General features: G+C 41.6%; 1 protein-coding gene across 1 annotated transcript in view; it reads left to right on the top strand.

The window, feature by feature from the left end:
* The window catches only part of kiaa1549lb (KIAA1549-like b), a gene marked incomplete at both ends in the record, with an annotated part of 80598 nt that extends 56074 nt beyond the window's left edge, over window positions 1–24524 (top strand). The window contains 14 exons of the mRNA XM_083900615.1: window positions 497–648; window positions 2175–2346; window positions 3465–3628; window positions 4368–4403; window positions 6632–6822; window positions 11206–11336; window positions 12152–12276; window positions 14157–14407; window positions 17900–18032; window positions 22034–22411; window positions 22495–22589; window positions 23094–23242; window positions 23330–23481; window positions 24261–24524. Of these exons, the coding sequence (XP_083756741.1) occupies window positions 497–648; window positions 2175–2346; window positions 3465–3628; window positions 4368–4403; window positions 6632–6822; window positions 11206–11336; window positions 12152–12276; window positions 14157–14407; window positions 17900–18032; window positions 22034–22411; window positions 22495–22589; window positions 23094–23242; window positions 23330–23481; window positions 24261–24524 (2393 nt within the window). The remainder of the gene's footprint in view (window positions 1–496; window positions 649–2174; window positions 2347–3464; window positions 3629–4367; window positions 4404–6631; window positions 6823–11205; window positions 11337–12151; window positions 12277–14156; window positions 14408–17899; window positions 18033–22033; window positions 22412–22494; window positions 22590–23093; window positions 23243–23329; window positions 23482–24260) is intronic.
* Window positions 24525–26419: the final 1895 nt, after the last annotated feature.

The raw sequence follows: 26419 nt of genomic DNA, 5'->3' as shown, positions 1-26419 counted from the left end.
TTTTAATGCAAATATTTTGTCTGTACTGTTGTTGTTGGTGAGTTCAGTTTGTTATATGAACATTATTCCTGAGTCTCTGTGACATATTAGGAGGATTTTATGACCAGGTTCTTTAGATTTATTACATAATGCACCTTTAACACACAAGTCTGAAACCTCAGCCCCAAAACCCTTTTCAGACATTGAAAATGAACATAAAAGCAGAGTTTAACCCTCTCTGACAAGCTCCCTCTCTCATTTCATGTGTACAAATGAGCCCAGGGCAGCCTTAGTTTGCTTTAAACGTGCAATACTAAACTAAACAGTCTATGCAAAATGACTGATATACCATTAATATCCATGCACACTAACTGTAGATTCTGTGTCCCCCTTGCCACGTTTCTAATTCTGCCTCGCTCCTCTCTTTGTGTGCTCTCGTTTCCTAGCGAATCATTTATTGTCCCCTTTTTAACCGCCATCTGGCCGTCCTCTCTCTCTCTTTTGTCTACATTTGCAGTGATCCAGGATGTGGATAACGTCAGCCTGGAGGGACAATACCAGAGCTTTGCCAATTTAATGGAGCAGCGGCTGGCAGAGTTGTTTGTGTTGGCAGGCCAGCAGGGCACTCGCTTTAGACGAGCCACGGCTGTAGGAAGCTACACCGTCCAGGTATGAAGCTCCAAACCAGGATATGCCAGATCTGAGAATTTGTGATAAACAATCTCTCCTTTTAGATTCTTACGGAATGCTGGCCAGGCGTCTTCTTAACACTTTAGTCCAATTTATAATTGTTGGCTTGTTGATACACAGGCTTGAGCGATTAGTTTTCGGTCAACCTGAGGTTGAATGTTTTCTTTCTAAATAAGTACGCTCACTATTTTTAATGACACACAGATCCAGGGAGGCACCAACACAGCCATGTTTGAATGCAAGTTATTGTACAGTTTTACCTGCTTTTTGTGCTCAGCATACTTTTTTTTTTTTTTTTACTGTGAAGTCTAGAAAGGCAACAAAGTGACTAATGATATCACACAACTCTTAATTTCTCAAAACATTGCTGTCCCTGTTCTTTCTGGCTATTGTCACAACTTCGAGCCCCGGTTTGGAACAAGGTGTCTTTCTGCATGGACATGGAGTTTGCATGTTCTCCCCGTGTGTGTGCGTGGGTTTTCTCCGGGTTCTCCGGCTTCCTCCCACAGTCCAAAAACATGCAGATTTGGGGGATTAGGTGAATTGGTCACTCTAGATTGACCGTAGGTGTGAGAGTGAAGGCCACATTATACTTCTCCCACTGCGTAATGCGTTATCCATCTGCGTCACCACGTAGACCACTCGAGCCTTTATAGTTCTGTGTCGTGGACGGATAGGCGCTGCAATTTCCCGCCCGATCAGTAGAGGTCGCTGCGCAAGGTTGTTGTGCTTTTGGCTACAGTGAGCAATGGCGTCCGAGGGAGAAAGACTGTTGTTGTTGAAACAGCGGCCGTTTGTCACTTTTCTGTGTCCCGGAACGCAGTTTTAAGATAATTTGAGGCGAGAAATTGGCCATTTAGTCTAAACATGTGCTGTGTGTGTTAAGATATGACGTATTTATAGTTCGGCAGCGACGAAGACGGCGGTGTTCAGCTCCGCCCTCTGTGGACGCTCTGTGCTCACTGTGAGCCGGCACAGAGCAGCTTCGCTCGGCCTGTCCTGAGGACCAATCGCAGCTCTTGCCGTCTCCGTTGTCCCTTGACGGAGTGACGGACACTTAAAAAAATATTCCGTGCACCCGGAGACGACGCAGAGGCTCTTCGACAGGTTCTGCGTCGACGCAGAGGACTCTGCGTAGCCTACGCAGAGCACTTTACGCAGGAGTATAAATTGGGCTTGAGAGTGAATGGTTGTTTGTCTCTATTTGTGGCCCTGCGATGGACTGCCGATCTGTCCAGGGTGTCCCCCCGCCTATCGCCCTATGTCAGCTGAGATAGGCACAGCACCCCCCCCGCAACCCTCCGGTGGAGGATAAAGCGGTAGATAATGGATTGATGGACAGTTACCTTCATTCGTAAGTGGCAAAAGGCAGCAGCAGGCAGTGAGTGAGCACGGCTTAAAAGGTGTCACTAACTAATCGGTTGCCAGATAATGTGCATTACACTGTCCTTTATGGGAACAATGTGACAACCGAACAACCTTCCAAATTTTTTTCCCCTAATCAGATGGTGAGCATCCGGAGGGTGTCTGGGCTGAGGAATCCCGCAGAAATGACCTACTATGTCCAACAACATGGTTCGCCTTTACTGGGGACGTCGACTGCCAAAGTCCTGAACACGGTGGACTCTCAGACGATGGCCCTCACCCTGGGATACTTTGTGCAGCTGCAAGCGGAACGTAAGCGACAGCGTGTAAAAAGCAAAAATGCATGACGATGGAACCGGTGAAGAGAAAAGAAATGAAGCTCTTTGCTCTCTCTGTAAATGCTCCCTGCTGCAGGACAGTGTTTGTTTGGGCTGCAGTGCTGCCCACTGCTTTGTGAAGAGGGGAGAGAATGAGATGTTTCGAGAGAGAGAGGGAGGGAGGGAGGGAGAGAGAGGGAGAGAGAGTGTGAGAGAGTGTGCTGCATTCTCTCACAGATTGTTTGCCCACAACAGCTGAATCAGGCTCGCAGTATATCAGGTGGATCTGTCGGTCGTGTCACGCAGCGTGGGGGCGTAACGGATGCTTGTGCACATTTTAGCAGGACAAGCACATTGTACTTCAGTAGAACAAGTCAACCGACGATTCGTTTTTTTTATTAGAGTTAAAAGTTAGGGGTTGGTAATTCTATAAAAGCAATAGCAGCCGACACAAAAAAGGACAATTGATCCAGCCCTGATCCCTGAAAGCTTTATCCGCCAAAACACAGGGAAGTCATTGTGTGTACTGGTAAATTGGAATTTTGGCCGCCTTTTCTCTGCCATATTTTCCTGTAGCGTGTTCTTAAAGCTATCTGGCTATCGTGTGTCTCAGCAGAACCAGCCTCTCAGGTCAGGCCACTAAGGGACAAACAGCAAATCATTCAATGTGGTCCAAATGACGGATTGTACTAATTATTTAAGATATAATATGTAACATTTCTGCATTCACTCATCTAGCACTGATGACACTAAGGTTATTTGCTGACATTAATCAACACTCTTCCATTGAAATCCATACATCTATTCAAGGTAACCGACTATTTTTATTTTAAGTGCCTTTAAGTGCCTTTAATGATGTCATCCGATGAACCAAATCGAAAAAATCTTCAGTTCCACTAATGGATCACAACTTCTCGTTGCTGTTCACTGCGCATTCGGCTACTGAAGGAGACAAAGAGACAACAGTTCCCGTGATCTTATGTCATTGTTTTGCTTGAGAGACCCCTACTGGCAGAAATTGTTAAGATAAAAAAAATGCTCCAGAAATTACATACCCTAGCTTTAAATTGGATATGGTGAATTTAAAGAAAAACGTGTCTTCTGTTTTTCCAGCTGTGGTCAAAAACCCTCCTAATAACCTTTGGATCATCGCTGCAGTGTTGGCCCCCATCTCTGTTGTGACACTGATCATCATCATCATCACAGCCGTGTTGTGCAGGAAGAACAAAAATGACTTCAAAGCTGACGCCATCGGGAACCTCAACCCCCGGGCAAAGGTTTGTGTCTTCCCTCCCATCTGCTCGCCCATCAGGAAACATGACAATCTGTGTTAAAGGGTTAAAAATGCAAAAGTGAGTCGTTGTATGCAATTAAAGCAACACTACTTTTCTTAACTTTGAACAGTAATGTGTACGTTTCTGCAGTGAACGACAGATTCATATCTACAGGTGTGGTCAATCAACACACTAGGAATTGAATGCATCTGATTTTTTTTATTTTTTTTTTAACACTTGGGACGATAGTGATAGTCATCTGTATAAATACATGTATATATAGATGTTTTCAGTAGTAAATGAAAGATGTGGAGATATTGTATTCGTTGTGACTGAGGAAAGCGCACGGGGAGCTGCTATATATACAGTATATAATAGATTGTATACATTTGTTTTCTTTTTGTGTTCTTTACTAATTGCTCCTGTATGACCTGTTTTGACATAGGCAATAAGATTCATAGTCTGACAGAACAACAAACGCACACAAAAAGGTTTGCACAGATATTCTTCTTAGGATGTTCCTTCATTTGAACAGCCTAAACAAAGTGTTATACCTAACCTTAAACCCAGCTCCTCAGAAATCAGGTTCTGCCTCATTGTGACCAGGTTTTGGTCTCCTTGAGGACTACCGGTCCTGACAAGGACCTAAAGAAGTGTTGAATACAAAAGCGAACACATTAACACACACACACACACTGTTTAAACCATTTCCTCTCTCTCTCTCTCTCTCTCTCTCTTTCAGATGGCGTATCGCAGAGATGTGGGCTATTATCACCAGGTATCTGCTTCTTCTCTGTTTCCTCTCATTAGCCGTCTCTGTTTTCATCCTCGGGGCTCAGCGGTGCCCGACAGTAGGATTTAAAAAAAAAAAAAAAAAGTATTCTGTGCAAACATCACCTGTGTTATATTTCAATAAAATCCCGCTGTGCAGATGGAAACCAAGGATACGAGGGCACTTTAGAGTGACAAACCTTTTCGCAATGATTTCCTAGGATGAAGGGCTGGCACGAAAGAATCTCCTTATGGGTGTCTCCAGATAAAATATTTATGCGGCGGGAGCTGTTATGAATGTCAGCTTTTCAAGAAGAATGAGTGCATATCTGCGCGTGGACCAAAAACTTTGTATTTATTGTATCGCGGGCGTCAAATATGTCCCAATCAAAGTTATCTTTCCACCTCTGTGTCCGCTGTGTTTTTTTTGTGCTCAGTGGTCTGCAGTTATACACCAGTGTAGGATAATGAAAATGCAGAGTATAGCACTCAGCATGCTCGCTCACTGCTTTATTTAGTGAATTTCATTAGAGTGGATTCTTCTGTGGAAGTGGAAGCAGCTTCGGCGCTCGCTCTCTTTGGGGCCGTTATCATCGCAGAAACTCTCTCATCATGTTAAAACCTTAATTTCGTCACATTTGATGATATTACTAATCTCGAAATCTCAAAAAAAAAAAAGAGAGAGAGAGAATTCTTAAAAGATATCGACTCCCTCAAAGTTGGGGCGTGTTAATCTGAATTTTCAGCTACAGCTACAGCAGAGCCACACTTTTGATAATAATATTCCTAAAAACTAACCTGTACATGTCTATATAACAAGGAGCAGAGCATTTTATTAGGTATTCTTAAGCTGGCTGTTTCTCTTACAAATTATGTTTACATCTGGTTCTTCTAAAGCAGGGGTGTCAAACTCAAATACAGAGTGGGCCAAGGTTGAACAAATTAACCGTTTAATAGGGACCCAAACAAGTTTTGCATTGAATATTGAACAAGCAAGGCTTATATAACTTTATAGTGACATGCAAATCGAGTTTCAAATAATAATAATAATAATTAAAAAATATCAATGGCATATCAAATAAAATTTAAATAAAAATTGAATGCACCCTAAATACAGGATAAGCGGTAGATAATGGATGGATAAAAATTGAATGCCTCTTTTCTATTTGCAGCCTTCTGAGGTAAATATCGAAATTAACTTTTTCCACAGGCTAATAATAAATTTGAAAATAAAATAACAATAATGAATGAATCAAACATTCAAGCCTTGAAGTAGCAAGAGAAAGTGCATGAATAAAACGTTAATTATTGCTCAGTTTGCTACACTGATTTGCTTTAACACTGAATATGGAACAAGCAACGCTTATATTAGAGCATTATGGGATTTGTAGTATTAGCGGTGAATGCAGTGTTACAGCAGCGGTGCCGCTGTATAATACCGGCGGGCCAGCTCTAATGTTTATTTGATATTGCCTCAAGGGCCAAATGAAATTACACGGCGGGCCAAATTTGGCCCGCGGGCCAGAGTTTGACACCCATGTTCTAAAGGCTTCAACATGGCAGTTCACGCAGAATTGGATGATGTCACTGTGTGTTACTGCTTGCCGTATTTTACAGCCTATATCTATGCGTATGCTATAGGAAGAGTGAAGATGCATGTTCATCAGGGGAATATCGCATATTGATTTTTTTGCAATTTATGATACTGCATTCACAATGATCATAAATCTCTCTCTCTCTCTCTCTCTCGCTCTCTCGTACGAACTCGTTTGACCTCCGTGCTTTTTCTATAAATATGTGAACTGTCTGTCTTAGAGGAACAGGCTCAGGAAAAAAAAAAAAAAACACCATTAGACCTCTTTCTCCACCCCTCCCACACTATAACGTGTCCTAACTTTTCATTTCAAGTCTGCAAATCACATCTGTCACCGCCCACTGTGCGTAATTGTTCCGACAAGAATTTTGAAAGAGGATGAAAAAGCAGCTTGGTTAAATCTGTGCTTATCAATTTCAAAACAGAGCAGCACATCACATCCCAGTCCAGTTTATTTAATCCTCTGGACATACAGTATCTTTAAGATATGTACTTATAGAATGTTTGTTTGAGATGTGTCTATTAAAGGAACAGTTATGTATATCTCTCTCCTCTGGTATCAGTGTTGTCTCTTTGTAACTGCAGATATGTGAAAGTAAATTCATTTCCTTTTTTTCCCCCTTCCATTTTCTCTCCATCAGCCAGTCCAGGGTTTTGACTATGCCAAGCAGCACCTGGGCCAACAGGGAGGAGACGAGGAGACTCTTCCCGTCAGTCAGGACACGCTGGTGATGTCGCTGCAAATAAGGGACACGCCACTTTCGCTGGAAAAGTCCTTGCATCAAGATGGAACGGCCCATAAGAAAAGCCTCGGCAACGACAAACACAAAAGGTATTTCCTCTGTGATTATATTCAATTCAAAAAATGTATTTGCATTTATTTATATAACGCCAAAGCATAATATACATTATCTTAAGGCTCTGTACATAGTGAGGGAGAAATCTTTACATTATTAAAGAGAGAAGAGAAACACAACAGTTCACACAATCATCGAGCTCTAGACGTCACAAAGAGAGAAAAAAAAACTCCCTTTTAACGGTGGAAGAAATCTCTCAAAAATGTGAAGCCATCTGCCTCGACTGGTTGCGGTGAAAGGAAAAATGGGGGACAGAAATGGGGGAGACGAGGTAGGTTAAACGTGTAGATAGTTTTTAACCAGTTATGGCATGTTAATACTACTACAATGTCATGTATACATTCAGCAACAAAGATTGTTGAGTAAAATATTTAATTAATCATAGTATAATAATAATAATAATAATGACAATACTGAAAACTGGACCTGGATCCTGCAGCCTGCAAGATTAGGACACAGAGAAAGAGATAGAGAGAGAGAGGACAGGAAGGAAAGAGACAAACTAGGCAGAGTAAGAATACTATATAACATAATATATACGTCATCATTCGGTCTTAAGCCCAATTTATACTCCTGCGTAAAGTGCTCTACGTAGGTCACGCGGAGCCCTTTGCGTCGTCTCCGACTGCACGAAATACTTTTTAAGTGTCTGTCTCTCTGTTAAGGGACAACGGAGTCGGCAAGGGCTGCGATTGGTCCTCAGGACAGGCCGAGCTAACGCCGCTCTGTGCCGGCTCACAGTGAGCACCGAGCGTCCACAGAGGCAGAGCTGATCACCGCCCACAACGTCGCAGCCAAACTATAAATACGTCATATCTTAACACACACACACCACATGTTTAGACTCTGAATGGCCAATTTCTCGCCTCAAATTATCTTAAAACTGCGTTCCGTGACACAGAAAAGTGAGAGACAGTCTTTCTCTGCGACCCCTGCTGATCGGGCGGGAAATTGCAGCGCGTATCCGTCACCACGGCGCAGAAGTACGAAGGCTCGAGGGGTCTCCGTGGTTACGCAGTCGGATGACGCGTTACGCAGTCGGAGAAGCATAATGTGGCCTTTAGAGTCTGACAGAAAATCTCGGAGAGACTTTATCCAACCATGAGCCAAAAGGCGTCTCGCTCTCTCTCAGCTAATTGCCAGGGAATAAATAAATGAGTGGAAATGAAGGGACTGGCAGCAACAGACAGGGAGTTATCTAAGAGATGACACGGCACCAATTTTCATACAATAATGTATAATATAATTTAATAATATTTTTGGACTTGGCTGACTTTTTTTTATTTTAAATCATTGTATCAGCTTCACACAACTTCCTCTGCATTTTTTAAAGACATTCCCAAGCTACACAGTGGATTTTTATTTTTAATGCCAAGACACTTGCATGTGTTTTCAGAAGTTAAATTTGCTGCTCAACAAAACAAAATGGTTGTTCAGCAGTTTGAGGGGATAAATGCTGTTATAAATACTTGAATATAAATATGTGACTGTTTTTTTATTGTAGTGGCAGAGCAGTGTCTGTCTGTGCTCTGTTTCTAAAGTGTTTCATTCGTCCTTCATCTCTAAAGGCAATTCAAACTTAATTTAAACTTTCCTTTGTTTCCATGGCTTTGTGAGCCAAAAACACACCTAGTCAGCAACAATATCAAACCATATGAAAGTTAAGGTGTACAAAGTACAGTACTTTTAATCCTGCAGCTGTTGTTCATGACTGGGATGGAGCTATATCTTAGATCCTGTAGACCAGGGGTGTCCAAACTTGTCCAAACGAGGGCCAAATTTGATCATGTAAAGATTTCTGGGGGCCAATAGTAGGCTTTAAGACCTTTTTTTAACAGCCAAATTTACACATAAAGGCCATGTTTTATAATAACTTTATTGTCCTTGTCACAATTATCATCTTAGATTTGGAGATGTAACCTAATCTAAGTCACGCAGGAGTGAACAAATGAAACAATTCTGCATTTCCTTCAAGTCTGGAGTCAGATATCATAATAACATAATAAGGTAACAGGAAATGACATGCGATTGAGGTCGATTTTCAGCCCCAGTCCCTCCTGGGCCATAAATAATACAGTATAGAACTGATGCTGAGGGCCGCACAAAATCTGACCGAGGGCCGGGATTGGCCCCCGGGCCGGACTTTGGACATGCCTGCTGTAGACCGAGGATAGTGCAGCAGTTCAGCTGTTTGTCCTGGGTTATATCATGTGAATCAATCACATGATATAATCAGCTACGGCATGACAGCATAGAGATATTCTACAATTCCACACAGTAATATATTTGTTTAGAGTCTGTTTGTGTTTGCTCGTGGGTCGTACAGCCGCTATGAAAAATCTCCTGGGTCCTGTAGCGAAGTTTGGGCAATAAAACACGAAATCCCTGCTGCCCTATCGCCCGTCCTCGTTCTGCCCTGATGCTGAGTGATAGTCGTTAGCAGTGTTGTGCTGTGGGCACATGGAATCAACCGTCTCCGCGGTTGGACGGTCGGTGGCGGTGTTTCTGATATTAATTGCCACTTTTAATCACGCTAATTTAATAAATCAAGTAAAGGCGAAAGGGCGTCATTTCTCAACGCCGCGCCGGATAATGAGGAACCGAGGAAATTTATGTGACACAATCGGCAATCCATGGACTAAAGGTCCTGCAGTAATGGCTCTGGAGCCTCCTGAGACAGCAGTAGTTGTTCATGTATGGTTTACTGAACTATTGGTCTTGAACGTCCCTCTGATTTTATGACATGATGTAGTCAGTGTTTCATCTTTAGCGTTTCTTTTCCAATCAGCTTCATACTGGACTTGGGCGTCTCCCATTTTTCCTAGAATGAGTCAGACAAAATGACGTCACATGAGCTCAGTTGACATTTTTTAAAGGTATTTTAGTAACCGGGTGCAACATGACTCTAAAACACCTTTAAAATCTGCCGTATGTAACTTGTTTTTTACTGATTTTTGTCTAATTATCCTGCATCCGTTTGGTCTGCGTGAACAGATGTGACGTGACGTTATTTATGTGCGGCTATCAGACCTGACTGAGGGAGAGCGTTTGTGCGTATACAGCAGCAGAGCGGGGGGGTGGGCGGGGCAAGAAGAGTTTTTTTTATCGTGTCAAACTGATGAATGATGTTTTTCTGAGCAGTTTCTAAAACTTTTAAAAGCGTGTGCTCCGTCTCGCCTTTGCTGCTGCAATGGTGCCACCGCCTGTGTCTCGATTTTAATCGATCACTTCCTGCATGTGCTGCGTGGAATAATGTCAGCGGGCGACACAAGATCTGAACTCCTCTATACTGAGAGACTTAATTAGCATTGCGTAAACTCCTCTGACGACAGTTTGAATCTATGCGAGTTGCAGTTACATCATCTTTTTTTTTTTTGCATTGAGTATTAATGACCTAATTTTTACATAAATATGATAAAACAACAATAGGATATGAAGCAATTTAGTGGCAGGATAAGCCCATGCAAAGCAACCAATGTAAAGCCTAGAGCATGCTGAAGTTTAATTAACTTACTTTAAAACTAATTTGGCTCTCTGATATTCATTCGTTCATATCTGTCTTATTAGACACGAGTTTTACATTTTTATTACGCACTCAAAAAAATAGCCATTTTAACTTGTGTAAAAACCTGCATGAACCCTGCTTCATTTTTTTACACATTTGCACGACTCTTGCATGGAGCCTGCTCCCCGACGCAGCGCCTCAGCGAGAGGAGGCGAGGGGGCTGCCACTGTTCCAGCGTGTCCTCGCGCTGTTATCGTTTTTTACCAGACAATTAGAGGATAGACCGCGGTGCTTTGATGTCACTGTAAGCCTCGTGGCCCTCTGAGCTGTGACTTGATCGGGCTCTAAATTCTTACTACAGTTCAGTGTTTGAAGCTCGCGGAGCAAGAATTGGATAAAGCAGTTGTTTGTCCAATTAATTGGACGTGAACACGGGCTGGTTTTTTGAAGAGAATAATGTCACGACGCGAGTAGTTCAGATGCTAATGTACAGAGAAACATACAACATTATCATAAAATCTGAAATCTTGATGTTTTTGGGACAGTCAGGTGATTTTTCCTGCCTTTGCTACCTTCTCACTATAAAACCCCTGGGTATTAATTAACTATACTAAACAATTCCACTCAAATTTACTCATATTAAAACAGGCAGTATGTAATAATGGATTTAATATAAACACACACACATAAAAAAAAAAAATCAATATTATTATATTATGTTTGCTGGAGGCTTAAGAGACGGGGGGAGAGGAAGGTGAGGTTGTTAAAGGGGAGGAATGACATAACCTGGCCGTGTGCCCGGCCTTCTTGAGAGAGCTCACCCGCCTTTTACTGTTGCTATGGTTACTTGCAGCAAGTTGCCGAGCGAGGATGGTTCCGTCATCAGCAGCGAATCAGAGAAGCCGAACTCCGGCAGGGGCTCGACAGTGCCGAAAGTCACAGCGCAGCAGAAACCGACAAAGGAGGAGACGCGCAAGAGGGACGGTGAGAGTCGTACGCCGAAGCAAAAAACCCCCCAAAAAAATCATTTTAACAGCTGCTTTGCAGGCAAGGTCAGGTGTGTGTGACGAACGCTGTTCCCTGCTGCTTGTCACTCTTGTTCTCTGAACCTCTCGGTGTCTCACGCACGCACAGGAGAGGGCGCTGTCACTGTGTTACTACATCTTTTTTTTTTTTTTTTTTTTTTTTGAAGAGCCAAAAATGTGACCACTCAGCAGTTAACAAAGATGATGAATATGCATGAGACCGACACTCTGCTGACACGGCACGTTATGCCAGATTAGTGTGAGGTAATAATATAGCACACATTTACAGTTAGAGTTGGACCGTATGGATTCTACGGACGTCCACATGCTAATTGTTCAAAAGTGCGCCGAGTTAAATCGATTCAATTAAAATGCTCTGAATTGGACTTCAATCTCGAGATTATTATTTCCTAAATGGACCGGATTTGAATAATTCATCAGCCTTGAGTTGAGTTTAATCCAGAATTGAATCTAGTTCGTCTCGTGTCAGATAAGGAGTGAAAAGTGCAAAGTCAGCTCCTGACATCCATCACAGCGATGGAAGCCAGAGCCATTTTTTGTGATCTATCGTCTCCACCACTTCATTTGCTGATGTAGGCGACTGATGTTTGACACAATCCCACCGTGTGACAAGGTGATGAGAGTGACAGAGCGGCGGGGGTGACGTGTGACGGAGGAGGAGGGGGGGTTTTCTTCTGCCCTTCTGCATGACAATGTAATGATTATAGGTATTTGTAGTCCCTTTGTGAGTGAACTCCCTGTTTTGTTCTACAGATCCATATGACACCTCCTCTGGCTCCCTGCAGCTCATTTCCATAAAGCCTGTGGCGGCTCAGCCTGGTTACTCGCACCCTGCATCGTCCGACCGCAGCCAGGACTCGGCCATAGTCAACGGAGAGGTGAAGAACATGCACACGCACACACGCGTTTGGAGAGATCAAACTGACACACAAGTAAAGTCCCACTGCATGTGCATTAACATATTGTTACAACACTTGGCTTGTGGCCACAAAAAGCAATCTTTATTTATTATGTGCTGGTGACAGCTGTGGCTGTGAAGGTATCCTTAAGGCCACATTATGCTTCTCCGACTGCGTAATGCGTTATCCGACTGCGTAACCACGGAGACGACTCGAGCCTTTATACTTCGGCGTCGTGGTGACGGACACGCGCTGCAATTTCCCGCCCGATCAGTAGGGGTCGCTGCGCAAGGTTGTTGTGCTTCTGGCTACATTGAGCAACGGTGTCCGAGAGAGAAAGAGAGAGAGAAAGACTGTTGTTGTTGAAACAGTGGCCGTTTCTCACTTTTCTGTGCGACGGAACACAGTTTTAAGATAATTTGAGGCGAGAAATTGGTCCATTTAGAGTCTAAACATGTGGTTTGCGTATTAAGATATGACGTATTTATAGTTTGGCAGCGACGTTGTCCCTTGACGGAGTGACGGACACTTAAAAAATATTTCGTGCAGTCGGAGACGACGCTGAGAGGCTCTTCGACAGGCTCTGCCATCGACGCAGAGTCTCTACGTAACCTACGCAGAGCACTTTACGCAGGAGTATAAATTGGTGCTTTACTCTTATGAATGTGATAGCTCAAGAAATTCATGAGGAAATTCTGGCTAAAATAAAATTCCCTTGGAGCCCAAGCATGAACAGATTAGTATCAGTGGCCAAGAAAAGACAAGGTCAAGGTCAATGTGGTCCTCCAAAGGTCACAGTGGCTTTAATTATATGTCGACATACCTTTGTTGACTGTTTTTACAGGGAAGTGTTACTGTCTGCCAAAGTTAGTACAGTTTTAATTAGCATTACTTTTATGCATCAGTGATTTACTAATAGTTACATTCTGGACTGACGCTGGTGTTTAAACTAAACACTTTGTCCAATAGTCAATGCTGATACCGATGTTTTGTTTGCTTTTTTGTTGTTGTTCTTTTGTCTAATTCATTCTTGAGACACTCCTTATCTCGTGTCCTCCTTTCACATTGAACATGCAGACACTGGACGACAACAAAACGAAACAAAACAAGGGATAAACAGCAACTGAAGGTTTCCATTTCAGGACGCAAAGACTTTCAGCTCCTCTCACTAACTCTTACACAAACTAATTTACTCATTTAACCGAAGAGCATTTTTCAGTGTCTGTATCAGCGAATGTCATCTTATTTGCAGAATAACAGTCATTAAGGTTAATATTGGCCAATGTACACCCGATAAATCACTGTTTCTGTTGTATATATGTTTTAGGTTTAGCTGGACACACCTCTGATGCAAAAATTATTCAGATTTTTTTGTTTTTACTATTTAATATAACATAAAATGTATTGATTTTATAATTTATTGCAAAAGTAGGTTTGGATCAACAGAAAAAAATATTTCATAATGATGCACGCAATGATGCAAGCTTGAGAATACCATTTTTCTTTATTTATCATAGCACAAAAGTATGATTGTTTACACTTAAACCCTAGAAAATGACATAATACAAGCACTGCGGTAAATTGCACTGTTTGAAATGTACACACAGTTGGTTGAGTCACATGTTTATCCTTCTTTTTTTGTTATTATTCTTTCATTCCATCTATACTTTTGAAGTCTTTTATTCAACGATTGCCTAACTTATGAAGCTTCATATAATCTCACACCCTCTGATCACACGCACAGTGTAAGACAAGGACGCGGCCAAAACACACACACAGCACGGAGAACCCAGCGTCTGTTTCCATCCCGAATCGCCACACGCTCCCGTTGCATCCTGCGCTCTCTCTCGTCTCTGCAGGTGAACTTGGCTCTGAAGCAGAAGTCGGACATCGAGCACTACAGGAACAAGCTGAGGCTGAAGGCTAAGAGGAAGGGCTATTACGACTTCCCCTCCACCGACGGCGGCGGCGGCGGCGGCGGCGGCAGCAGCGGCGGCCGGGCGCTGGGGCAGAGGCAGCGGCACAGCCATGAGAGGGCAGCCGGTGAGCATGGCAGACCACTGGAGCCTGATGATGAGCGAGGTTCCACTTATGTCAAGTCTCACAGGAGGTGAGGGGAGAGTGGGGAAAAAGGAAAAAAAAAAAAAAAGTGGAACCTGCAGTTTATAAACAGGATGTAAAATGAATGCTTACATAATTGTACATAAATGGTCGTCTCGGTAACACTTTCTTTTACAGTCCCCTAATTACCAGGTATTTACCTGGTAAATTCATGGTAACCTAAAAGTCTTACTCGGTAATTACCAATGGTAAAAAGAAAGTAAATACAATGAAACTATGGCCAACATACTGGGCATTTACCTGGTAACTATAGTAAATTATAGTGTGTTATTGGGTAAATACTGTGGGTAATAATGAGGTAAGTACAATTAAACTATGGCCAAAATGTTGGGTATTTACCTGGTAACTATATAGTAAATTATAGTGTGTTATTAGGTTATAAGCTGGTAATAAGCAGGTAGCTACAGTCCCCTAATAACTAGCTATTCACCCAGTAAATATATGGTAACACCATTTTTTTACTAGGTATTAGCCTGTAATAAGAAGGTAAGAAAAATGAAACCATGGCCAAAATACAGGGTAATTACCTGGTAAATTAAATTGTGTTATTGGAAAATTACCACTGGTAATAAGCAGGTAATTATTTCCCCGTTATATGTATGGTAAATCAAGATTGAGTTACCAGGTAAATGTCCAGTATGCTGGCCATAGTTTCATTGTATTTACTTTCTTATTACCATTGGCAACTACCTAGTAACACGTTTGTGTTACCATGAATTTACCAGGTAAATACCTGGTAATTAGGGGACTGTAAAAGAAAGCGTTACCGACTTCTCTTACAAAGACACAGCACTGGCTGGTTAGGTTTTCTCACCGTGGCTGAATATCTGTCACTGCTGACCCACGTCTTATTTACTTAGACGATTTATAAGAGAAACAGTTTCCTCTGACTCTGTCTTTATCCTTTCTTACTACTCAGTGATTAGTCACGAGCTTCCGTATTGGAAGATAACAGGTTTGTCCTGCTTCTGTTGTGCGACGTGCACCAGATGTCTGCTGCCAAACGACTGACCACCGTAGTTGGGGGGGGGAAAAAACATAATTAGGGCTGGACGATCTGGCCCCAAAACATTATCACGATTAAAAGGTTTCACATCAGTTGATATTGATAATTACTGTGATAAATGTCAGTTATTTCAGGATTTACGTTTTTATTTCCTGAGTGGAAGTTGAAGACAAAGTTAATTGTTGTAATTACTGTTTTGAATGGATTAACGGACAGATAATGCAAAACCCTCATAGTTGACCTTTTGTAATGTTGATATTGAAGGAAATTACAAGTTGCAATATACAGTATATATTTAATTACTGGCCAATTGTAACCATAACCATCGCTTTCATTTCGTCAAAACGCCAAAAGCACCACAAGCAGTCAAAACACACTGTCATGTCTGTAGACGCTATTTTTCCTTATGAAGTGTCATTGAGAATGCAGTTTATTTCTACAGGAATGTATTTTTTGTCCGCAGGTTGTACACAAAAATGCAAATGACTATGTTTGGGTGTTACAGATTTAGGTCAAGCACACAAACAGTCTTCTCCACACCAGATTAACATGCACCAAATGTATACTTACTTATCTCCCGCGCTGGCGAGCGCGATTGCAGCAATTATTTATTGTGCAAAATAAGACACATAACACAACATTCCCAAGGCTGGATCTTGTTATCAGTCAGTGATTTTAACACTGTTGTTTTGTTACTCGTTACCAAATGTTCATGTATTTACCTTTGATATAAGATTACAAAATGATTTAAAGTTGAAATAGACAATTTCTTGCCTTAAACGTGTAATTATGATGTTAAAACTGATTGCACTGTACACTCACTCACTCACTCACTCACTCACTCCAACAAACAACCATTCACTCACCCTCACACTCACCTACAGTCAAATTAGTGTCCAATTATGCACAGCATAATGACAATAGAAATATGACACCATCCACATGTAAATGGCTCCCCTGTAATTCTTGCAATCTTCTATTTTCTTGGTTTCCATAACCCAGTTTTCGCTGGAAAAAAAAACAATTAATTTACAGGCTGCTGGCCTCTTTTTTATTCCTGCTGTTTCATTTTAAAGTTAACCCCTCCAACACCAGTTTTTTCCCCTCACATCTGGTACAGTAGCATTTAAATACAATACAGTGCAAACATTTTTTTTGTGCACACTCTGAACAGTGGGGTTTGATAGTGTCCTCAGGAGCCACTATTGTGCCGTTATAAACACACTGTCAAAATGGTTCTACTAATGCATCTTCACAACTATGACCTGACATTAATCACATCATTTGGAACACTCGGGTGCACACAGGTTTGTCGCACGTTGCATCTTTCAAGGTCCATCGTGTAAGAATTAGTGACTAATGGTGAGATTACAGAACTCTGCTCACTCTCTCCTTTCAAAAGCACACCCGTGAATTGCAGTGGTGTTTACATTATAGGATATAAATGTTCTTTCACAAATTCTCTCCACTCCTACGCTTTACTATACTGTTCTGCTTTGTCCTTCTTGTTCCACCTTGGTTTATGCATCAGGTTGATGTGGGTGGAAAATATGCTCTTCTTCATTTTGTGATGTAAGCTTTTGATTCAAAACGCCACATCATGCTCTGGCTGATTTGTCTGGGGGCTCTGTATATATATATGTATATGCATATATATATATATATGGTAACGCTTTCTTTTACAGTCCCCTAATTACCAGGTTATTACCTGGTAAATTCATGGTAACACAAAAGTGTTACTAGGTAATTACCAAGGGTAATATAAGAAAGTAAATACAGTGAAACCGTTGGCAAAATACTGGGTGATACACGGTAATGTACTCAGTAAGTAAAGTAAAACTGTACTGTAAAAGAAAGCCAAGCTTGTTTCCATGTAATTACACACATAGTTTGGGTTAGGGTTAGGTTACCCCTTGGGTAAATGGCTAGTAGTTAGGGGACTGTAGCTACCTGCTTATTACCAGTTTATAACCCAATAATACACTTAAATTTACCATATAGATACCAGGTGAATACCCAGCATTTAGGCCATAGTTTCGCTGTACATACCTTCTTATTACCATTGGTAATTGCCTAGTAACACTTTTGTGTTACCGTGAATTTACCAGGTAAATACCTGGTAATTAGGGGACTGTAAAAGAAAGCGTTACCAAAAAGCCTTTTTGTAAGGCAACAGACACCAAGTGATTTATATTTTAAAGATATTATACCCTACGCAAAATGATACACTCTGTACCTTCAAATATACAGACCTTTTTTACTGAATTTCATTATAAGATATCTCAAGTGACATAACTCTCTGAAAGGAGAGTAGATACTTCATCATTTCTCATTCATTATACCACATCATCTGTCCACCCTTTAACTGCGGGCGCAGTAAAACTCAGAAATAATTGAAATGTTTGAGTTTAATAAACACCTCAGGTCTAACTCTCTCTCTCTCTCTCTCTGTGCTCCCCCCGCTGTAATTGGCAGGCACTCCCAGGTAGGACAGACGGCCTATCGCAGCAGACAGAGTCTCAGCAGTCCCAGTCCTGGGGGAACAGAGATGGACCTGCTTGTTATGAGGGAGAGACCGAGGAGAGGCATCCGCAACAGCGGCTATGACGTGAGTCGCATTCCATCACCCACTCACCCCCGTGTCCTGAGAAGATGCAGTCGAAAGAAGACCTTCATTTCCAAGTGATCTGCACTATACAGTATATTAAGGTCCATGTCCATGTTTGTCGATGTCGACGGGAAGAATATTTTCCCCCGACTTAGTTGAGGCTTTAATTCACAGCGGATTGTTGCGTTGAGGCCCGTAAGCACCAATCGGGAGGAGAGCTTGTTTTTCAAATGTAAACGCAGCCCAGTTTATAGGGTTCATATGCCGTAGTGTTGATATCCTCAGCAATATTCATGTGAGTTTAATAACCCTTAGAACACAGAGCATTACGGCTGCTTTTTTCCCATTACTATGTTTAAACATACAGTATATACAGAGGGTATAAGAATGTGCAATATAGAGTGTCTTATGTCTTTTTTTTCAGCCCAACATAGACAATCTGATGAAAAAAAAACATATAAACACCTGAGCAAAAATCAGATTGAATTTGTGAAATTTGGGAAATACGAATACACAGTTCAAAGTTCACTTGGCTCGTTTTTTATGAACAAAAATGAAAGAAAAACGGTCTATTTTGTGAATTCTGCACAGTTATTGCTACTTTGTATCACTACTAAAATGCAATATAAAATGAAAGATAACTTTGACTGAACAACACATAAGAACACATTTTTTTTAAAGCCTGAAAATGTGACCTATTATAATGTGGTAATGGATGATGAAGGATGTGTGATTCAAAGCCAAAAGTTTAATCGTATAGAAGATGGATTCTCACATTCTCACAAATTCAGACGCAACTCTTTTCACTTAAGTAAAAGCCCTGTTGAAGAGACACTGCAGCAGCAACAGAGTGAGAAATCTGATGTATTCTGCTCAGGTGTGGTTTGCAAGTGAGCCCCGAGTTAACCAAAGGAGAAGTGGTTCATTCATATTTAAAGAGTTCAAATTTATAAGGTCCTGTCATTTTGATACATAATGCATCTCAGGGTGGCTGCTTTATGCCTCCCCCGTTTTGATTGCTCCATTATGGTTCTGTGTATGTCTCTTTCTGACTCTGGAAAAAAGAACAGACCATTCCTTAAGAGAGGCTTTTCATTCTGATCTGTCCTTTTAGTAAAAGTAAGTAAGCGCGAGGTATGTTAATGTGGAAGTAGCTGCAGTGTACCTGCAAATTGTCGCAAAAAACGAGAAAAACACAGTTGTAATTGGCTCTGGCATCATGCGAAAACAGTCTCTTTGCTTTAAAATCAAACGCAGGGAAGTAAACCTGAAGGAGAATGTTAGGATTGCTTACTTACCTGGGACAGAATAAATACACTGGCAACAAGCGGAAACACCAAGATTAAATACTAAAGGGGAGGGGAATTAACCAGTCACAGGAAGTAAAACAAGACATGATACACACTGTCACAGTCAAGAGACCACATCATACCTGCGTTTTATACTCTCTCCACTGGCTTCCTATTAGTTTGAGGATCGATTTTTACTAAAGCTCTTAATGGTTTGGCACCATATAACCTCTCTGAACTCCTTCTCCTTCACACCCTCATCCCGAGCGCTGAGGTCTGATAACAGGTTACTTTTAGATGTGCCAAAAACCTCTGGTGGTGAGAGGATTATTAACAAACAAAAGTACATTTATGATGATAACTTTGTGACTCCTGTTCCGATTTGAACCAAACTTCCTTGGATTGATGACAGTCCGACCCTGAAAAAGTCTATATGTAAATATTCACTTTAGAAAACAGCGCCCCCTGGTGATAGCAGACAAAACTACATTTGGCATTTGAACAAACTTGTCCTAGAGCTTTTGTGCTATCACCTTCAAACTTGGTGAGGTCCATGTGGACGAGTTGAGGATCAAAAGTTATTGAAGGTTTTGTAAAATGTCGCATGGCGTACGAGATAGGGGGCGCCAAAGTTGGCAAACATTCTGATTTGTAAAAACAGACAACGAAATGCTTAAAACTTTACGATGGAGGATCTAATGTCCTTCCCTGGAATGATGCCTTGGAGTAGTCTATATGACAATATTCAATGTCTTAACGACGCCCCCTGGTGACAGCAGACTATGCCATCTGATGTGCAACACAAAAGAAACTGGTATAACTTTGTAAATCCTGTTCCAATCTTAACCAAACTTCCTTGGATTGATGACAGTCCGACATTTTTACCATTTTACTATTTTACTGTTTTACTTTTTTCTGATGTTTTTTTTTTTATACCTTGTTGCTATGCATTTACATTAAACAAAACTAGATAATATGAGAATTCAATTATTGACATTGTGATACAGCAAAGCGAGACCAAACGGCATTTAACCACTGATATTTTGCCAGTCGCGTATCTGTCAAAACAATTGTTTATTTTATGCATAAATACCAAGTGGCTGTGACTGTGCACCGCGGTGCCATCATCATGACCAAATGCCACAGTTCTCAACACGTGCACTTGATACATTTAGATCACAAAAGGGTCTTTAAAACCCTCAACAAATTGAGATTCACATAATCCCAGCCTCCCATTATACCACAACTCTTTGATTCTACGGCTAAACTCAGTGTATCCACTCATCGAGCTCTGCTATGAATACGGCACAATAGGCAGCGCAAGCTCCACAGTGCCTTTACAGAAATCCTGGCCCCGGTTGATTACGGCCGGACCAGTGTGGCTGCAGGCCTCGTCTCTGCAGATGCAAGGCTCGGTCTTTTCATGTTTTCGGGAGGGGGCTGATTTATGAGGTGCACTGAGCGAGGTCTCACGAGGCTACAGTCCATTCGTACAGGAAGTAGGGCAGCCACTGCTCGTATTAATTTATCACTGGATATAAGGACAGGATAAATGGAGACAAGATGGAGAAAGAGAGGATTTAAAAAAGAATACAAGAACTTTGGAAAATGTGTGTGTGTGTGTGGGGGGGAGAGAGATAGAGTGAAGGTGCAAGTAAATGATTCAAGGTAATGAATATGCAGCAGAGATGGAGAGGATAAAGACTGCACTGAATATATTCTTGAAGATGTAAAATTCATGACGTACCAGTGGAGAAACTCTTGGCCGATACGATAAAGATGTTTAAGATAACAATAGCTGATACTGAGACCGATATTTTAGTTTATTTTCAAAGAAATCTTCAACATTTAAAAAAAAACTACCTGGGCTTCTTTAAAGTCCCTTTTAGCTCTTCACACTATCCTTAAATAATCAATCATCAAATCATCAAACACTTACAGATAGGAACACTTTCAGAGACTTTTTGGCTTCTTATTCAACTACTTAGAATATATTTTCACTATTACAAGCATTGGTGTCTGTTTCATAGAGTCAATGAGAGTCAATAAGGTGAATATTGGCTACATCAGTGTTTCCCAGCCCTGGTCCTCAAGGAACACTGCCCTGTCCAGTTGAAACATTACATTAAGAATTTTATTTTTATTTTTTATTTTTACAAAATTTGAAACATTCAATTGTCGAAAAAAAAAGGCAAATTTTTTTCCCCTAAAATTTAATGTTTCAACTTTTGTGGATTTTTTTGTTTTGTTTTTTTGGAGCAGGGCAACATGTAAAACATGGCAGGGTTAGTGTTCCCTGAGAACCAGGATTGGGAAACACTGGGCTACATTGCCAACGCATATAGGATAAATCTGTGCATTCCTATGTATATTAATTTTAGAAAACATACAGGTAAGGGCCTCCAGTAACTGTCCCCGTAAATTGCCCTCTGGCGACAAATCACGTTTTTTGAAATTTAAATAGAAACATTGTTGGACCATTAAGAAGTGCAGAAAAACGCAGGTTAGGACTCACTGAGCAGACCGCCCGGAAATCTGGCCACTTTCCACATGGCTGCTGTTATATTCACATGCAAAAGCTGCAAAACTACTTTGAAATCTACGTTTTTACTCATACAAAAACATTTGTTTTTACATGTATTATCTGTGGTGTTTATGTCAATCTCATGTCTAAGTATGAGGAAATACTAAAAACGTTTCTGTATGTCGTAGACTGAGCCCGAGTTGATCGAGGAGACGAACGTGGACCGTCTGATGGGGCCGCGCGGCTACATGTACGGCCGGGGCTTGAAAGGCCACTCGGAGACGTCCACCCTGAGCTCGCAGCCGTCGATCGACGAAGTGCGGCAGCAGATGCACCTGCTGCTGGAGGAGGCGTTCAGCCTGGCGTCGGGGGGTCAGTCCACATCCGGAAGGCAGTCCCACCACCTCCACCAACCGCCTCCTGACCAGTACAGCCCCGCGCCGCCTCCCCTCCCCTATGCGGACGTGGTGACCAGTGCCCCGGGCACGATGAGCTGCGGACGGGGAGGTCTGCAGTGGGTGCCGTCTTACGGTGCAGATGTGTATCAGTGCAGCCTGCCTAAACCAGTGAGTGGGATTACACTGGGAGTCCCTTTTTCTACTGTGACAGAGTCGGTGTCACCTTAAATGCCTCTCGTTCTCTGTTAAAGGCCTTTCGCTTCACTCAGCTTCCTGAGATGGCTATGGATTCTCCTCCACCTTTACCTCCTCGCACCGGACCTCCTCCTGGGAAATCCCTTAGACGGTAATGCAGAATATGACGCGCACATGCACGCACACACACACACACACACACACACACACAATCATACATTATGCTGTCTGCAGCATCTTAAAGCCCATCAGATATTCCACATTTATCCACGTTCAAATTCATATTCAGGGATTAGATATTCACCAGGTAATGTGCTGTGGCCGGGGTGCTATTAGGCCTTGTATAAATTTTAATATCGAACAAGTGCATTGAGAGATGGCAAGAATGTTAATAAGCTACTCACTTTTTCCACACAGAACATGTCTGCCCTCTAGTGACGCTGGTTTGGTATTGCAGCAAATCTATGTTTGTGCCTTTCCGATTATATTGTGTCTATGTATTTGTATTATTTAATGTGCATGTATGCCCTGTGTTGCATTGCAAATAGAGCCGCTGTGGCTAAGATACGCTCAAAAAAATGTTGATATTTGTCCGACTAAATTAAAGTATTTATCTCTCCATCTCAATTCTTTTTCCAATCTCTGTACAACTCAGTTCCACTTCTGATTTGGGGCCTAAGGGACGGAGCTCAGGCACGTCTGTCACTGAAATGCTGAGTCACCATGATAGCAATCCATACGGGCCAACAACCAGAGCAGCACTCCCATCTATCACTGCAGACCAGCCTCTGTCCAACTACTCAGGTGAACATACGAGGTGCCCCTGACTTAATGTGTGCCGAATACATATATATGAGTCGTCTTCACCGCTCTGTCTTCTCTTTTCTCCAGGAAACCCAATAACAGCAGTCTATGCCATCCCAGCCTCCAGGTCTGGCTACTCAGAATACTTTCTCTCCACACCACCGACCTCCTACCACAGTCCGTCATGGATGTCCTATCCACCTGAACCTGAGGATGTGCCACCGCAGTGGGCAGACTCTGTAAGGAAGATGAATTATTAGATATTGGTGATCGCAGGGTTCAACTCTATGGGCCAATTCCAATTCCAATTCCTATCTTAACCCTCAAGCTCAACCCTTAATCTTAACTGGCCCTCAAAACCAAGTGTTGAGGGTTTTTTTGTCACTTAGAAATGGGACACCCCTTAAATGCAGATACGTCTTCAGACTGTAGGGGGCAGAATATGAAAAAGCTGCATCTATTCTGTCAAGAAGAAGAACACATCTATGTCAGGATTATGTGTTACGATCCGTTTGTCAGTCAAGTTATTAGGTTGTCAGTTAGTTATAAGATGATACTCATACAAATACCACAACCACGGACATATTCAGCTGAGTAAACCATAGCAAACGATCGCTTGTCCGCACCGGACGACAAAAGATCTTAAAATTAAAATAAATGTTACGCAACAATGACGTCAGTAATCCATAATATGGGCCTAAACTAAGATAATACAATGGTTTTCATAAGGTTTTACAGGTTTTATAAAATGCATTTTAGTCTTCATATGCATTGTTCAGTCAAAGTTATCACGTGTTATCACGTATTTAATTATTTTAAGAGTTTATAGTGGAAGAGAAAATTAAAAAACAGCAAAATAAATATTTAGTGCATGCAGGACAAGCAAGTGGCAGGACTTATTCTATTTTATATCCAGTCTAAGATCCATTACTTCTACTATTCCTATTTTATGTAAGAGGTAATCATATATACTTGCTGTATTACTGATTTATCTTTTTTTTTTTTCCTTGTTTTGCAGTTGCCCCTGCCTGGTTATGTCGAGGCTTTTCCTCATCCCCGCTACCCACAGGGTAGCCCGACCCGGCTGCCCCTGGAGTATAAGCAGGCTCTGGAGCAGCCCTCCGTTGCCCCAAGCACAGCGTCCCAACAAAGCCTGCCACACGTGGGGAAGGACATGGACAGCATGCCCCTGAGCAGCCTCTCCACCTCTGCACTCGTGCAGGCCATTCGGCAGGAGGTGGCCAAACTGGCGAGGAAACAGAACGAAATGTTTGAGTTTTAGTGTCTTCGGCGAAAAAGGGAAGGCACACAAAGGCACGCAGTACTCATCTGGACTCATTTTTGATGTTTGTACTGTAAACTGGACTTCTTTACCGCCCCACCCCGCCACCCCCAATTACCCGCTGATTGATCTGAAAAGATTGTTTTTTTTTGTTTGTTTGTTTTTTTTTTTTTTTAGAAAAAATAACACAACAAATATCCTCTACTGATGATGTCCCAAGAAACTACATGCATCTAATCCTTTGTAGATTTGCCAACAGGATATGCTAGATTATGGAAAATACAAAAAAGTTCCACGATCAGACATTTTTGTGACTAAGCATCGATCGAGGAGAGAAAAGGCAGAAAAGTTATTGTCTGTACTGAGAGGACCAAATACTCCCCGTCAGATATTTAGTAGAAACCACAGTGTATATACAGTATAAGGTTATCATGTATCTTATCTCTTTTTATAGACCATTATCTTCATTTAGGTGGACTACGGTTTATACCAAATCAAACTTACGCCATCGAGTTGGTTTGCTTTTAAATCACACATCGTCACCATAACAGTAACAAACACTGACTCTCTTTGATCACCTTATATGTTTTTAACTGATTAATTAAATAGATTTAGACTGTAGTTCTCATTAATTAACAAACCAACTCAATCCATCATTGTCTATTTATGATTAAGTGACAGGAAGTTTTTTATTGCATTATTTTGTTTTTTTTGGCTGCACATATAGGGTACTTTTTTTTTTTTTTTTTTACTTTTTAAGAAAGGCATTTTCTTTTAGAAGTTATGACAAAGGTTATTGTAACATGAACCACGTCTTTACAAACATACATACATTTGTGTTGTCTTTAAGAAAAAAATGACACAATAATTATCTTTGGCTTTCAGAGTCCCAGATGTTTTGAAGATGCATTCAACCCCAACATTACTGGTGGTGGTAATAGTGCCACAGATTCTCATAAAGGTGGACCCAATATTTGTTTGCTATACCTGGTGGCGTCATTCGCAAATCAATCACGGAATTCACGTGGGTTTTTCAGCGACTCGTAGGCCACGAGTTAGTTTAAAATGAGGAAACAGTGGGAATGCCTCACTGAGCATCGAGTCAATGTGACTGAGAAGCAGTGTGTTCAGTGTAAACATAAGAAACACGTCCTGTTTTTGAGGTAGATATTTACCTTTGGATAAAGTAAAAAAAAAATAATGTGTAACATTAGTAATACAGGGGGCCCATGCACGGTTGGTGTAGTGGTTAGCACTCTTGCCTTTTACAGCAAGAAGACCCGGGTTCCTGGGTTCGAGCACCGTTTGGAACAACTTCGGAACAAGGGCCTTTCTGCAAGGGGTTTGCATGTTCTCCCCGTGTGTGCATGGGTTTCCTCTGGGTTCTCCGGCTTCCTCCCACAGTCCAAAAACATGCTATATGGGGATTAGGTGAATTGGTCACTCTAAATTGACCGTAGGTGTGAGTGTGTGAGTGATTGGTTGTTTGTCTCTATATGTGGCCCTGTGATGGACTGGCGAACTGTCCAGGGTGTACCCCGCCTATCGCCCAATGTCTGCTGAGATAGGCACAGCACCCCCCGCGACCCTCTGGTGGAGGATAAAGCGGTAGATAATGGATGGATTGATGGATGGATGGATTAGTAATACATTCACTTTACACACATTCTTCATTGTATCTGTTAAAATGAACTGCCATGAAAAATGTCAGTTATTCAAACGGCAGGAATAATGGCGATTTTTTTTTTTTACTATGCTTTATTTTAGTAGAGCTTATTGCATTATTGTTTTTATTATTATTTATTTTTGGTCCAGTGTATAAGGTGTAGGTCAACTTATTTAATACTGATGGGTTTTTTGCATGTGCAGTCACCTGAATGTAAGAGCTGTTTGTA

The sequence above is a fragment of the Microchirus variegatus genome (assembly GCF_963457635.1).
Source record: "Microchirus variegatus genome assembly, chromosome: 14".
In the NCBI taxonomy this organism is placed as follows: Eukaryota; Metazoa; Chordata; class Actinopteri; order Pleuronectiformes; family Soleidae; genus Microchirus; species Microchirus variegatus.
The sequence above is the reverse complement of the archived record's forward strand: the minus strand, read 5'-3'. Positions and strand labels throughout refer to the sequence as shown.